Source organism: Alosa alosa, chromosome 1 (assembly GCF_017589495.1).
Source record: "Alosa alosa isolate M-15738 ecotype Scorff River chromosome 1, AALO_Geno_1.1, whole genome shotgun sequence".
Classification (NCBI taxonomy): domain Eukaryota; kingdom Metazoa; phylum Chordata; class Actinopteri; order Clupeiformes; family Clupeidae; genus Alosa; species Alosa alosa.
In genome coordinates, this window is record NC_063189.1 from 9,779,912 (window position 1) to 9,796,025 (window position 16,114).

The 16,114-nt window shown below is 41.7% G+C and overlaps 1 protein-coding gene across 5 annotated transcripts; it reads right to left on the minus strand.

Moving 5' to 3' along the window:
• Positions 1-466: 466 nt before the first annotated feature.
• On the minus strand, positions 467-6,890 carry bcl6ab (BCL6A transcription repressor b). Of its 5 annotated transcripts, none has more exons than XM_048237443.1 (9): positions 6,849-6,890; positions 4,268-4,438; positions 3,627-3,848; positions 2,700-3,422; positions 2,528-2,607; positions 2,204-2,350; positions 1,864-1,994; positions 1,171-1,308; positions 467-832 (listed from the first exon to the last, which is right to left on the minus strand). In XM_048237443.1, the coding sequence occupies exons 2-9, from the start codon at positions 4,426-4,428 to the stop codon at positions 689-691; spliced, it is 1,746 nt and encodes a 581-aa protein (XP_048093400.1). In that variant the 5' UTR covers positions 4,429-4,438; positions 6,849-6,890; the 3' UTR covers positions 467-688. The 5 variants fall into 5 exon arrangements, with proteins under 5 accessions (XP_048093400.1, XP_048093415.1, XP_048093407.1 ...); XM_048237458.1 differs by lacking the exon at positions 6,849-6,890 and adding an exon at positions 5,383-5,575; XM_048237450.1 differs by lacking the exon at positions 6,849-6,890 and adding an exon at positions 5,288-5,322.
• Positions 6,891-16,114: the final 9,224 nt, after the last annotated feature.

The following is a 16,114-nucleotide window of genomic DNA, read 5'->3' on the forward strand; positions in this document are numbered from 1 at the left end:
GAATAGAGATGCATTCCAAATATTTGTCATAAAAAACACACAGAGCTGGAAGATAGTGGTGCTGCTGATTCAGTAACTGAAACTCATGGATAGCACACTGAAGAGGAAATTACACTATAAACAAAGCCAGAAGACTTCAAAAGTGAAGTGATACTGCACACAGAAGTAATGCAGTACGGCAGTAACCACACTTGCATGGGTGTTGCATTTTGTTACGTCATACTGACTCCCAGTGGTGCCTGTCAATCAGCTCCACTACCTAAGGCAAATTTTGCAACCACTGATACCCCCCTCATGGATTAGTCTGCGCAGAAATGCTAGGGATCTTTGGATGCTGGACCAATATCTCAGTGAAGCTGAATTCACTATGGTCGACTTACTCATACAATCTGATGTATACCAATACGGCACCCTTGCCTGATGTTATAACAGGCATAATCCTAGTACAAAGAAAAAATGACATACCTTAATTTTGGATTTTTTTTAATACAAACCTTTACACTTAAATATTTACAAATATTTACACTTTTTTCCGCACAAATTAAAAACAAGCCATGGAACAAAGCTAGACATTTTTTAACATCTCTTCAGCATCACTGATGAACTGATGAACACTAAATTGGACCTTGTAACCCTGAGTAGAAGTAGTCGCCCAGTTCCCTCTCCCCTAAGGCAGACCCCTCTCTGCTCAGTGGGTGTGGACGGCAGGATTGTGAGGGGCAGTGGCCGGCCTGAGGTGCGGAGTCCTGGAACTGGACTCGGTGCCATGCTTCTGCCGCAGGTGAAGCCTCAGCTGGCTCTTGTGGCGGAAGTGCAACTTGCAGTGGTCACACTGAGAAAAGGAAAATGAAGGGAAAGGACAGCTTTACATGTCAGACTGACACCTGGCATTAAAACAATGCAGTTTCCCTAGATGCCCCATTAATTTGTAATAACACAGCATACTGTACAGAATTTATGCCCCAGAAATGTTGGTGAACCTATTGTGTCTTTTCAAGTAGGGTTCATAAAGCCTTAGCTGAGGAATGCTGAGCTGGGTTACATTGTGTACTCAAGTGTGTACAAGTGTTATCAACGAGGATGTGCTAAACTACTGAGACTGGCAGTTCTTGTGATATTCATTTTGTTTTTTGATTTGTGTTGCAGTTAAGGCAACCGACGACAGCTCACCTGATAAGGCTTCTCCCCAGTGTGTATGCGTGTGTGACTCTTCAGAGTCTGCAGGTGACGGAAGCGCGAGCCGCACACGTCACAGGGGTAAGGCTTCTCTCCTGTGTGGATGAGGACGTGGGCCCTGAGGTGAGCCACCTGCAGAGAGAGAGAAGGGACTGAGATATAGGGTTGGGACACCACAGGGCAGTGATCTCCTGTGACCTTTATAAGAGTACTACATTAATGTGGTTTATTTGTTCCCAAAAGTGTTCTAGGAATTAACATGCTATTGTTTTTTTGTGTGTTTTTTTTTTTAAAACAACAATATGCAGAAATATGAGTTACAGTATAAATATATATACTCTTTTGATCCTGTGAGGGAAATTTGGTCTCTGCATTTATCCCAATCCGTGAATTAGTGAAACACACTCAGCACACAGTGAACACACAGTGAGGAAGAGGTCCCAGCGCAGTGAGCTGCCTGCTACAATAGCGGCGCTTGGGAAGCAGTGAGGGGTTAGGTGCACTTCAGCCATTCCTACTGGTCGGGGTTCGAACTGGCAACCCTCCGGTTACAAGTCCGAGGTGCTAACCAGTAGGCCACGGCTGCCCCAGTTGGCTACATCCAACTTCACTGAGTCCAACTCCACTCCACCGTGACTGTATGGTAAAACGACTTATTGCATTAGCCATAATAGTTGCAAGGCTAACCTGTACAAAGCGAGCACCACATGTTTCACATTTGTATGGCTTTTCTCCAGAATGGATACGGCTATGGGTCTTGAGGTTGGCTGGTCTGTTAAACTGAGCTCCGCACACGGAACAGCGGTAAGGTTTTTCTCCTGTAAAACATCAGATTGAGCAAGGATATTTATCAACAATTTGTGATTTTACGTCTAGGCAGAATTAATAGTGAACAAGTATAATTTCTAGCTCAAAAGTAGTAAGAGCCAATGTTGAAATCACATATAATCTTTCCTTCAATTTTACTATTAAACTACTGCACTACTATTTATAGTTCTGCCTATTGGTTTTAAAAGTGGCTCTTTACCTGTGTGAACAGACTTATGACCGGCAAGATTTCCTTTGCACCGAAAAGTTGCAGGGCAATAGTCACATTTGTATGGTTTGATGCAGTGGGCTTGAAGGGAGTGTTCTCCATCTGTGATTTGGGACTCACATTTCTTGCAGAAGTCGGCTACGTTTTCAGAGAAACAAACAAAGAACAAAGCAGCTTAGGTGAGAAACTCCTTGATGAGAATATATTTTGCATAAGACATATTTTCTGATAAATGAAGAACTCTGTTGTTCTCATTTGTAATTACATCAAAGAAACCTTCTGGCAAAAGGTAACCGGGTATGTCTGAGGACCAACCTGAAGCAGTGCAATCTGATTCTGAAGATTCTGCCTGAGGTTTTGCTGAGTCAAATCTCTGATGACCCTCTTCAGATATCCTAGCAGCAGAAATAAAAACATTAACCCCTTGCTCTCGCTGATACACACACACACACACAGCTTAAGAGTGCATGGAATGTCCTGTCCTCACCTGCTGATGTTACTAAGCTGGTTGACTTGTTGGACTTGATGTTCCTGTTCCTCCTGTTCTCTTTGGCCAATCTGTGAGGTAGATTCTTCGCTACGCTGTTCATCTTCTTGACAGGCATTCAAGACAATGAACTTGTACTTCTTCCAGTTGTGCACCTTCTCATTCTGACTGTGACTGTTGTGAGGACCAAGAGGAGGTGAGGAGGAAGATAAGGAGGAGGAGGTCTCCTTGTTGCAGCTGCTGGACTCCATGGGGGAGCTGGGCCGGCAGTCTGATCTATCCCCCTGCTCCCCCTCCTCTTCCTCATCACCCCTCTTCACCTCCTGGAGCTCATGGCAGCCAGTGTCTGGTGCCCGCGATTGCTTCTGCTCCAGCCTGGCCCCGGGCCGAGGTAGTTGCTTCTGGTAGTCCATGGGGGACAGAGAGGGGGCGGGGTGCCTACCAAGGTTGCTTTGAAATGTGGAGTGGAGGCGCCTCATTGCAGATAAATTCACCACGTTGGACGGAGAGGCTGGGCGCTGTTTAGGTGCACTGCTGCGGTTGGGGATGTGCCAGTATGGAGCCGCTGGCACAAGGGGAATGGGGGCTTGGCCATAGATGTGACTGAGGGGATTGCTGTGACTAGAGAAGGGGGCATCACTGCTGGCACGGCGTATAGAAGGAGGTAGGTCCTGCGTCCGCCAAATGACTCGTGCCAAGTCCTCCTGTCGTTTATGCAGGCCTCTTTGATTGGAAGGATGAGAGGAGGGGGGATTATTTTAAAGAGCAAGTGTACCTCATGTTAGAGAGTGAAATAGATTAATCTGTAGAACAAAGTTACATCACTTCTTCACCACCTCCACACACATGTGTGCGCGCAACACATTTTACACCAGGTTAAAAGCGTGTTTTAATTCAACTCCCTCTTTGTTCTAACTGGCTGCTCACCTGGCCTTAACAACTCTTTGACATGTGTCCACCACATGGTCCATCTGGAGGTGTATGGCTGTGGTCAGGATGGAGAAGATATCACTGTCCTTCAGGGCCAAACAGGAGGTGTACATGAAGTCCAGCAGTGCTGAGAAACCAACAGCGTCCACGGAGGGGTCCAGACTGATGGTGCTCACGTTGCCTTTGTCAGCGCTGGTGAAAATGGAGTAGAAGAGCCCACTAAGAGAAGTAAAGAGAGAAGGCAGAGTGGATGAGATAGATAAGTATGTGGAGAAGAGAACAAGTACTCATGCTGTGATTTGGATTTAATGCAACTGAATAAAGGGCAGAGAGACAATTACCGGTACCTAGCCTCGCGTTTCAATATAATGGCAGTAGCATTTGTGTGGAAGAAATTATTCAAAAATGTAGGAGAACTTTCATGGCATCAAAGGCATAATGCCCTGAACTCACATCATAAAAGCTCAATGCGTTCCCCCTGTATGTGTGAACATGCTCGGTGAATAGAGCCAGATTCTGATTCTGATATATCTGTTTGACTAAGTCCTCAGTCTGGTTATGACCTGGCAAAATTCACATGACATGTGACACTTTTCAGAGTTCCATCACACTACCACTCATTCAAACACACCACTAACCTGCAGGCCATGAGAATGGTCTTGTGTGCCTGAAACTGCTGTCCGTTGACCATTACGGTGACATCCGTCATGATATTTCGACTGCGTAAACGGTTGAAGTTGAGAAGGACATATCCAGCATGTCGCGTAAACTGAATACAGCCATCAGGTGTGTTTGCCATAGTATGGGACCTGCAACCACAACACAACATCCAAATCAATTAACTAAAGTGAGCTACATTGTCCTGTTTTTTTATGCCAGAGGATTCTACCTTATTCATATACTGTACAACACTGATCAAAATAATTTAATAAATAATGAAATGCTGTGTGCTATGTACTGGTACTGTAGTTCAGCATCTTATAAAATGTGGTACACAGACAAACATACAGCACATTATGACATTTCTTTGTATGTCAAGTTCAGACTGGGTATCAATATGTACACATAAAAGACCAAGTAGCAATGTGTGTACTCTCACCAGAATAACAACCAGGAAGGTAGAGCTACAAATGTACATAAAACTGACTTTGGCACACCATAGCATGTTGAGAATATTAACAGTCTGCACTTTCATTTCATCTTTGTCCATTTAGGAAGTCTGAATCAGAGGAAACTGAAAGGCACTACAGTCAAACGGAACTGTTATGAGGGCTTCCAGATAGTTACGATTTAGTAACAATCTGGGCAATCTCATTAATTAAATCCTATAGTCAAGTCAAATCAAGTCAGTTTTATTTTTAAAGCGCATTTAAACATGCACAGAGTGCAACCCAAAGCGCTCCACAAACAAGACACATAACAAGACAAAAGATGCCGGCGTAGTCGCCAGCGTGCCCATGACATCAAGACATGACAAATACATTAAAAAAATAACAAATACAAAAAATGCCGGACGGAGCGGCGTAGTCGCCAGCGTACCCGTGACAAGACATACAAGACAGACAACAAAACAAATAAACAAATAAAAAGTAAAACATATATATTTATATATTTAAAAAGTGGGAAAAGTGATGTTAAAATTAGTCCAATTTCCAAACCAGCTGAAAAATGTCCAAGGGCAATGATGATCCGTGAAAACTGCGCACAGAGCTGTCTTCACATGCAACGCCAACAAAGTTCTTTAGCAACTGACCAACCCGGTGAATTCACTGGCAGTCTGGAGATAACGTTAACGTTAGGCCTTGTAGACTGCAGTCTGAGATCACTGGAAGCACAGTCTGAAGTAGTGGGCGATCGTGTATATGGACTTTTAACAGCGACCGTTTGTTGCTCCGTGAGATTGTAGCTCTTCACCGTTAACGTTAGTCTGCAGTTGGCATGGCAGCTCGCAGGTCAGCAACAGCTCGGCGGCCACGGCAGATCTTTCGCAGAGTAGCCTAGCCTAGGTCCAGCTGTCCCGAGAGATCCCCTCGACCAGACAGTGAAGTGCACCGCTCGTATAGGACAACAGTACATAACAGACGGCACATAACTTTCCACTGATGCTGGACGTTGTTAAACATTTTAGTTGACTCATCAGACCTCAACATACTGGTAGTTTTATTTATTTATTTATCGAAAAGAGAAACAAACAAAACAAACGCTATCGCTCTACCTGACCACTCATGACCACACAGTAGCCTACTGAAGACAATGGAAGGTGATGATGAAGAAAGATGATTCCGGTAAATTTTGGCACTTCAAATATGGTAAAAAATCAAGCTCATTACCCACCAGTCAATAGGCAATATGGCATGAGTGAGAGTGGGGTTGGTAAAGGATATACCAATAGCTGTGAAGCTGTGATTTGGCCATAGGCACAGGGCCAGAGGTCCCAGAGTTCATCACCCAGACTTTCCGAATAAAGTTCCTCTTTACCAGTACAGGAATGACATTTTATATATATATATATATATATATGTGTGTGTGTGTGTGTGTGTGTGAAAGATTTCTTAACTCAATGCATACATACCTTATGTCTTACATGACCTTGCCAACATTGTAACTCTACATTTAAATCTATAGCCTATTCTATCACATTGACACTAGGTGGCATGCAGTCCTGCAGAATGTGCCTTTTCCCCAGGACCGGCTCAGCAATAAACCCATAGCCATGCTTAGAACTATTCATCCCTATCACCTGCCTTCTTCATTACAAGGAAAGGCTTATAAATTACTGTTAAATGACCTTCCGTGATCATGACCCAGCAAAGTTATTATGACCTTGTTCTATGACGACAATCATAGCAGCAGCCATGCCATACCAAACATGAAATCAAATGTCAAATCAGCACAGAAGGCTGTCAACTTCGTAGACAACTGGATTAAGCCTAATCTGATAAAACACCAGGCTTTGTATGTAGCCTACGCTTAAAACCCCATTCACATGTTCACATAAACTTTACTCAATTTAACAATCTTCGATAATTCAACCTATCCAAAGTGCCAAGCAAACACTATGACATAGGCAAAGACTAGTATTAAAAACATAAAAATGGATTGGTGGAAAATGAATACTGTGATATACTTTACAAATCAACAAACATTGGCAACTTCTTAAATGTTAATGTGTATGTATATGTATAGTCTATCCATACAGTAAAATTCTTAAAAATCCACCTGTTGTGTTTCCTCGAAGTGTCCTCCAGCAATTTCTCGGAAAGTCCGTTCATAGAATCTCGACAGCATAATTCTCGGAATTAGCCCGAGAGACAGTACCATGTCTACCGGATAGGGGAAGTATTTAATTTCAACTTTGGGTCTATTGTTGTCATGGCTAAATCTACTCATTTCAATGACTTTGATAACCATCTATTTTCCAACAACCGTAATTTAAATGTAGTATATCATCATTTTATCAAATGTTTCATTCTGTGAGTCTATTTTAACACCCCCCTTTGTGGTATGATCTGAGGTGACGTATGAACTCGAGTTTCAGACAGTGGGTCAGAAACGTTTCATAGAATGACACAGTCATAGGTAGGTTAGATAGATAGATAGATAGATAGATAGATAGATAGATAGATAGATAGATAGATACTTTATTGATCCCCAGGGGAAATTCAAGGTCTCAGCAGCAGCATACATACAACACAAACACATTCTTTAACAGCAGAAAGAGTAATTAAAGTATATAATATAAAAACACAACTAAGCAGTAAGGACAGTAGAAGATAAAGAATATGCTAAATATACTAAAATACAAATTATACTAACACTTAATACAATATATAAAAATATACTAAAATACAAATTACAAAAATACAAATTATACTAACACTTAATCTAAATCAATTCTAAAAACAGTATCCACATAGTGGTGATTAATAAATCAGAGGCGCTTGCAATGACTGAGGCAGGGACTGAGCCTGTGATTCTCTGTGCATAGTAATATGGTAAGGTGCTCTGTCACATTTGCAAGTCAACAGTGCAACAATGCAGAAATAAAGTAAAGTAAAGTCTATATATCTATATATTTAACTATTTAAGAAAATGTATAAGTGTGGCCACAGTTCGGCTGTGGCATGGAGGGGGGGGGTTATGCATATGTGCTAATGTGCTAATATAGCACGCAAACAGTGAGGCATAAAGACAGTGGTACAAGTGGCTAGTGGACAGACAGTACCAAACATGGAGGGGGTGAAGAGGCAGACAGACTATGCAGAGAAGTCTATCTCTCCTCTTCCCTTAAGTGAGGCATTAAATAGTTCAATGGCCCTGGGGACAAATGACTTTCTCAGTCTGTCAGTTGTGCAAGGCAGTGAGCGAAGTCTCCAGCTGATCAGGCTCTTCTGCTTAACAATAGTGCTGTGGAGTGGGTGACGCTCATTGTCCAAGATGTTGATCAGTTTGTTCAGGGTCCTTTTGTCAGATAGTGAAGTGATGCACTCCAGTTCAGCTCCCACCACAGAGCCAGCTTTCCTTACTAGCCTGTCAATTCGCCCCACATCCTTCTTCCTTGTGCTTCCTCCCCAGCATACTACTGCATAGAAGAGGACGCTGGCAACAACAGACTGGTAGAACATCCTGAGGAGCTTACTGCACACATTGAAGGACCGCAGCCTCCTCAGGAAGTACAGCCTGCTCTGCCCTTTCTTGTAGAGTGCATCAGTGTTGGCTGACCAGTCCAGTTTATTGTCCAGGTGGAGACCCAGATACTTGTAGGTGTTAACCACCTCCACATTGACCCCATCAATGTGGACTGGTAGCAGAGTGGGCTTAGACCTGCGGAAATCCACCACAATCTCCTTGGTCTTTGAAGTGTTAAGTTGAAGATGATTGAGTTTGCACCATTGCACAAAGTCCTCCACCAGGCTCCAGTACTCCTCCTCCTGCCCGTTCCTGATACACCCCACAATTGCAGTATCATCAGAAAACTTCTGCATGTGGCATGACTCGGTGTTATTACTGATCAGGGCATTCATTGTAAGCCTTCCTTCAGTCCTTCCATTTGTTAGATTCTGAAAACTGTTTCGTGAGAAAAACCTAAAACACACACACACACACACAGTCTCTCTCTCTCTCTGTTCATTGTTATTTGAATCACTAGTGTTGGACCATGCAACCAGACCAGTGGATGTTATATGTATAATAAAAAGTATTTTCTGAGACAAGGCTCATCTGACTGATGTGAAATGCAGCCCAATACCCTGCAGTAAGATGTAGGCTAACCAATACCAACATTAACACTGCTAAAGTGATATTACATGTGCTAAAGCAAGTTTGGATGGTTAAACTCTATGGGTCCAATAGAACAGAAAAAATCAGGTTCAGTTGGTAGGAAGACATGTAAATGACAGGAAGCAGGTCAGTAGGCTATGCACAGGCTGTCCTAAAGCGTGGTGATGGGGCAGGTACAGTAGGCCTACATACAGAAAAGACTGGGTTTGGTTCTGGTTATAGTACAGCGGCTAAGCACCGGAATCGTTCAGTTTTTGCAGAAAGCATGAAACTTGGCACAGTTATACTACCACCCCTAGTGATCAAAAATTGAAATGGACCCCAACATATAGCACCCCCTAGTGGCCTCCATCTTGAATTCAAATATGCCTACCATTCTTAATAGAATTGTTGATACAACTTCAAAATTAAACAAGATAAAAAAAAAGTCTTTTAAGTTCTAACACTCAATTTTTAGGGTCAAGGAAGCTATTGACATGATTTCCAAACAAATTTGATGTTGGCCATTTTGAAATCCAATATGGCGGATACCAAATGTGAAAATATAGACCATCTCTATTGTCATTGATGATAGAAATCAATATCAAAAACAATTTCAAAGTTTGAACAGTAATTTTATCACATGACAACCTCAATAATATACGAGGCATCAAGTATAATCTGGTAATATTCCAATATGGCCACTATGTGTAAGAAAATAAACCAATTATTCTATATCTTGGTTAATTGAAGTAACTACCTACATCATCAATAAATTCTTATTCTACCTTCTTCTCTTTCTGAGCAAACCTTAACTTTGACTATACACTGCTCAAAAAAAGTATACACTTTCAAAAATAAAACACATCAGATCTCAATGGGGAAAAAACATCATGCTGGATTTCTACATTACATTACATTTGGCTGACGCATTTTTAGCCAAAGGAACTTTTTCAACAACAATTTAAACAACAATTTTTCTCAACAATTCTAGAACAATTTAAAACAATTCAAAAAGGTAGAGTACAATAGGGAAAAGTGCACCAGTGAGTGCTGTTTTTATACAGTCAAGTCAGGTGGTAAGTGCTAGAATTAGCTAGTTGTAAGTAGTGCTACGAGAGGAGATATTCTCTGAAGAGCTGGGTCTTCAGGAGTTTTTTGAAGATGGAGAGGGATGTCCCTGCTCTAGTAGGAACTGGTAGCGTGTTCTACCAACGAGGAACAACAGATGAAAAAAGTTTGGATTGACCTGAGCGTACCGGAGGCAGAGCTACAGTAGACGATGTTTGTCTGAAGAGCGCAACGGTCGGGGGGTAGCATATATGCCTGTATGAGGGCATTCGAGTAGGTGGGAGCAGTAGGTTTAGCTGGGAGGACCAGCAGTTTGGTTTTTGAGAGGTTTAGCTGGAGGTGGTGTGCCTTCATGTAGATATGTCTGAGAGGCAATCCGAGGTCCGTGCCGAGACCAAGGGGTCATCAGGTGGAAAGAAAAGATAAAGCTGTGTGTCATCTGCATAGCAGTGGTATGAGAAGGTGTTCGAATGGATAATCTGTCCCAAAGAAGTAGTGTGGATAGCAAAGAGAAGGGGGCCCAGTACTGAGCCCTGGGGGACCCCTGTGGTGGGATGGTGAGGTGCGGACAGCTGTCCAAGCCATGATACGTTAAACGAGCATCCTGTGAGGTAGGATTCAAACTGATATGGACTGGGTAATATGTTAGGAACAAAAGGATGCCACTTCGTTATTTGGGATGGCCATCACTGAGCTCCTTGACAGTCTGTGGTGCAACCTGGCGGTGTTGGATGGACCAAAATATAATGTCCCAGAGGTGTTCAATCGGATTTAAGTCAGGGGAGTGTGGGGGACAGTCAATGGTATCAATGCCTTCTGCCACATTCTGGAGGAGTTGGACTACCTGTGCAACGTTTGTAGGCTCCAGGTACTGGCTTATGCTACCAGTAGTGACACTGACCCTAGCCAAATGTAAAACTAGTGAAAAACCAGTCAAGGAGGATAAAGATGGAAAATGTATCATTTGCCACCACCTCTAAAACCATTCCTGTTTTTACAGACCTATCTCCCTTCTTCCTTTCTTGTCAAAGTTTTTGGAGAAAGTGGTCTTTAAGCAAGTCTTGGACTTACTATATCAGAACAACCTGCTAGACCCTATGCAGTCTGTTTTCAAGAATCATTCTACTGAAACTGCTTTTCTGTCTGTGACCGAAGTATTGAGAGTAGCTAAGTCCTCATCTAAGTTGCTAAGTCATTAGTATTCATTCTACGAGACTTATCTGCCGCCTTCGATACTGTTAACAATGACATTCTCCTTTCTACACTATCTGAACTGGGATGTCTAGGAAAGCCCTTGACTGGTTTAAATCCTACCTTAAAGGGCACATGACCTCACCACAGGTGTGCCTCAGGGATCAGTAATAGGGCCCCTACTTTTCTCTATTTACACACTTCCTTGGGTGAGACTATTCGCTCCCATGAATTTGATTATCACTGCTATGCGGACGATACTCAACTTTACCTGTCTTCAGCTTTTGGTGTTTCCACCACAAAGCACACCCAATGACTGGGCGCTGAACGCCCTAGCAAGTGTCCTAAAAGTGCTGGTTCACTGACTAGCATGAGCCCTAATGTGTCAGGAGGGAGCTAAACCCATAAGGTATTACGTATTTAAATTAGCTTCATTAACAAGCATAATAGTTTTATGGGATGCAAAATGTTAAACTACAATAAAACAAAATAGACCTTTTCAAACAATCACTATAAGCCTTAAAAAAAACTTTAGCATATGGGAATTAGACCCTCCCACCTCAATTGAATTAGGCTAACAGTAGGATGTGTTGGACTGGGTTATGTACTAATTTATCTAACTATGACTGGGTGTATGTACTAATTTATCGAACTCTAGGATAGAATACAAAATAGCTAATTTCCCAAAAGGCAGCATATGTTTCTTTAAGAGACTTGACAGACGCTAGCATCCATGGGTTTTAGCCTCCTTGCTAGCATGCCAGCCTCTAGGGGGCAAATTAGAAGGATTGAGCCCAGACAAGTGCAGGGTTTAGTCACACAGTCGAAAGTTTAGTTCAGTTTAGTCACACTGGTTACTACCACAAGGAACTTAACATTATTTTCCTCTGTGTAAATAGAATATAGAGCTGTCTGATTTCTTAAGATCATAGGCACAATACAGTGTTTCAAGATTTTTTTTATTGGTTCATTTTCAGTTGCCTAGAAATCTAGACGCGCCCCTAGCGGCAGCAAATTACATACTGTGGGTCTGGCTCGTCAGGATACATTTTCCGTTCAGTGCTTCAATTGAATATTCGTTCTATGTGCTATGTAAGGTCTCTGTCTGGCATTCAAAACAGAGAGCCTTCTTGTCCTCTATGCTGTGTAGCTATAGTATGTCCTTGATCAGAACACAGCATGATGCCATGAACAGATAAAGGACAAAGTACACCATATATGTGTGCATGAAAATCTGCGGTAACAAGGAAAGCTGTAGATTCCATTTCTGTATTTGGAACATAGTCTGAGTGCAGAAATAATCTTACGCTCTCATGCGATTCATGAAACTTTCGTATCACTCCAATTCCAGCGTAAGAATAAACGTGTGATAAATGTGGCGGCTGGAAACAAGCTGGTTTCATTGGTCTCACTCAACTAATTTACAAACAACAGTGGAGGAACTTGAAAGTGTGGTGTAGCTATAGGCTACTTATCTGGAAGGCTGTATGGTTGCAGGACAGAGTTATTTAGAAGTTATGTAAGAATTGAGGCAAGAATATCCAAAAAATGAGCTAAACACATCAAAAGAATGATAAGAAATAAGGGTGATGATGTCATAAAAAAAATGACAAGGTATAGTGCTGCAGAGATATCAACTTGAATTAGCATGCTAAATTACTAGCCACAGCCCAACAGGTGTCATAATACCAGTTTCAGCCATGGGAGGCGGTATGCGGGCAACATAACCGTCAGCAATACACGTTTCTTGGTTGTTACTCTAGGGTAGACCAACTCACTTTCTGGAGGTATACTGCCCCCATCTTTTATGGAATGTGGAATTGATTTTTGGTGGACATTACACATGGCGCCTTTAAACACACTATACCATTGTGCTGGTTTATATTGTCTCATAGAAAAAGTGGTTAATTTTCGCATAATGGAAGGCACAAGTGTTGTGAGGTATGGCAATATTTTTTTTAACTGAGCGAGCTTCTAGCACCAATTTATCGCACTTACACCTCTAATAAACTGAGCAAGCCTTTAGCACCAATTTATAACACATGCAGTTATTTTAAATTGAGCAAGCTTAGCACAACTTTATAGCACCTACATTATTTGGTGATGAGATTGGCCATGGAAAAACTAAGTCAAGACGAGAAGGTGTGTACTGCTGAAGGATGTCTGATTTAGGTCCTGCTCCATTTACTGATTTATAAACAATCAGTAGTGCTTTAAAGCCTTAAAGTAAGCATTTAGCACCAATGTATAACACATATGCCAGTTATTTTAAATTAAGCAAACTTCTAGCAGCACAACCTTGTATCACCTATTTTGGTATGGTGAGATTTGCAATGGAAAAACAAACAACGCCTATGAGCATGGTTTTGAAAGTGTGAAGAAAACACAATACACAATTAAAAGGGCATTTGGAATATTGCCAGCAGGAGGAGCCTGTCTACCATTGAGACGGGTGTTCTCTGATCCCTGGATGTGGCTTTACACACACACACACACACACACACACACACACACACACTCTCTCTCTCTCTCTCTCTCACACACACACACACACACACATACAACATTCTACAATACGTATATTTAGCTATAAGTGAAAAACACCAATACAAGTAAGTATTGCCATTATGGCAACCCAATCACAGTGTGGTCTTGGATTCCACACCATCAGCATGAACTATTCAGCAATTTTCACAGCAAGTAACAGCAAGTTCTTTTTGTTGTAACAAGCTGCAATAAATACATCATGTGCAGGGGCAAACTTTCACCCAGCACAATATAAGTGTTGAATGTCCCAGTGCAACTGGTCTCAGATAAGAGTGATGTGGAAAGCAACATTTTGGGTGGCACAATTAGAGCTGAGGGCATGAAGTCCCTGGTCCTTTACCAGGATAAAAAGTAACCGTTATCTTAAATTGGGCATACTCAAAGACTATTGACCCTGTAGTAAAGCACTGAATATGTCCAAATAAAACTTAAATATGCCATAATTATAAATCTGGATGTCTACTATTTCATAGCACAACTCTGTGTGTGACACAGAGGGTTGCAGAAGTATAAGGAAAAGCCAGTCCATACTTGTTAGTTAGTCACAGTTAGTGGTGAAATAGAGCAAAGCTTTACTAGCCTACACACTAGATTTAAGAGGGAATGGCTCATGGGAGGGAAAGGTCAAACTGTATCAAGGCTGTGTCAAAAACCTACATCAGTTGTAGACCAAACAAACTGAAACAGTTAGAAGCAAACGTGAATGAAACAAAATGTATCATTATGTGAACAAAACCAAACCAAATGTATTCAAACCAGAAATGGACAAGTCATAATACCAAAATATTCAGCCTGAGACCATTACTTCATCAATCAGTGTTGGGTGTGCTTTTCATACAAACACCAAGACTTAGTTTGATCAATACTGCTGTAGAGCCTCCAGTTGTTAGTGGGGTCAGTCTTGTCCTTTTAGCACTTGACAGACACCAGTCATCAGCAAGGGTGGGGGCAGGAATACTTTTTCAGGTACTTTTTTGCTTTTGAAGTCAAAACCACCAGAAAGTTTGCAGCAAAGTTTGATTAAACTGCACTAAACCTGAGACATGTAATCCACAGGTAGAACATAATCATATTGAGGACAGCCAGTGTGTATGAAAAGAGGATATTATAGAGGTTTCACCATAGAGGTCAGTATCCTTCTTCAAAAGCTGTCTCTTTTGACCTACATTAAAGGACACCTGTTTTTCCTAGCACAGCGTATTATATGTCAGTAAACACCTTCAAACTGGGGGTAGCTTGCTTGGTGGATGTTTTGTATCATAGACTGAGAGTGATGATACACATGATCTGATCTCATGATCCTGTGTCATGTGTCCGTTCTCTTTAATGTGGGATTCTCGCTAGCCTGGAGACAGGCAACAGCAGTTCAAATCTAGACGGCCCTTATTTTCATTTCTGTTGATCCTCTTGGTTCACGTAGAGGACACCTATCCCTCCACAGCTCTAAAGAGATCCTGTATGGCAAGCCATTGTGCTGACCTGCTGACCTTTATGGGGGTGGAAACAAAAGGAAGTGGAACTCATTGTTATGACTGTGAGAGTCTTAATAGAAGAATTTATGCAAGACCCTCCATGTGGAACTAATAGCATGAATTCTGTGACTTTGTCCACTTCTGGTCATCTAGGGTCAGATTCATAGCGGTCAAGCAATTAAGTAAGGAAAGATGGGTTTTGTTTATACTGTTTATAAAGCTAATGTTTTGTATGAAGGTGAGTTTTAACTCACTGGCAAAATGGATCAATCGAATCTAATAAGCAATAGTTTGAAGGCAGTGTAGCATTGGTATAGCAAAGTTATTGAAAACAAATAGGGTGAAGGAACATAGACATGATATAGTAACTATACAGTTACTATGTCTATGTGCCTATTTTGAATCCTTATTCCCTTTTACAAAAACCTGTGTCAAGCACGTCCATGATTCCAGTACAGTAGCACAATTCATATGCTGACATCTAATGGGCACAGAAATAACTACACATGCCCATACCAGTTTTGTGAAGCAGAGCAGACCATTAGAGTACTTATAACAGCTTACTTGCTAACTAAAGTATATTTCTGTTTTAAATTAAATTCAAATCAATCTAAAAACAAAACTAAATAAGATATAGCCATGTATGATGTTTTAGCATTTACATTTAATGTTCTTCTTATAGAGTATGTTCACAGCCGACAGACTTTTGCCATTCCCAGTCAAAGGGACTACAACATACTTGTGTCCTCTGAGGTAGGACAAAGGTCTGGAGGTTGTGAGTTAGTGCTACAACCACAGAGACAGTTGGCCTCATCAGAGCCGGGAATCTCCTTGTTTATGGGTGGACAGGTCACTATGTGTCAAGGAGGGCCTGACCATTAAGGCACACTTTACCTGAGCAGCACCATTAAACCTCTGCATTAGGGATATGCCTGTCATTAAAGC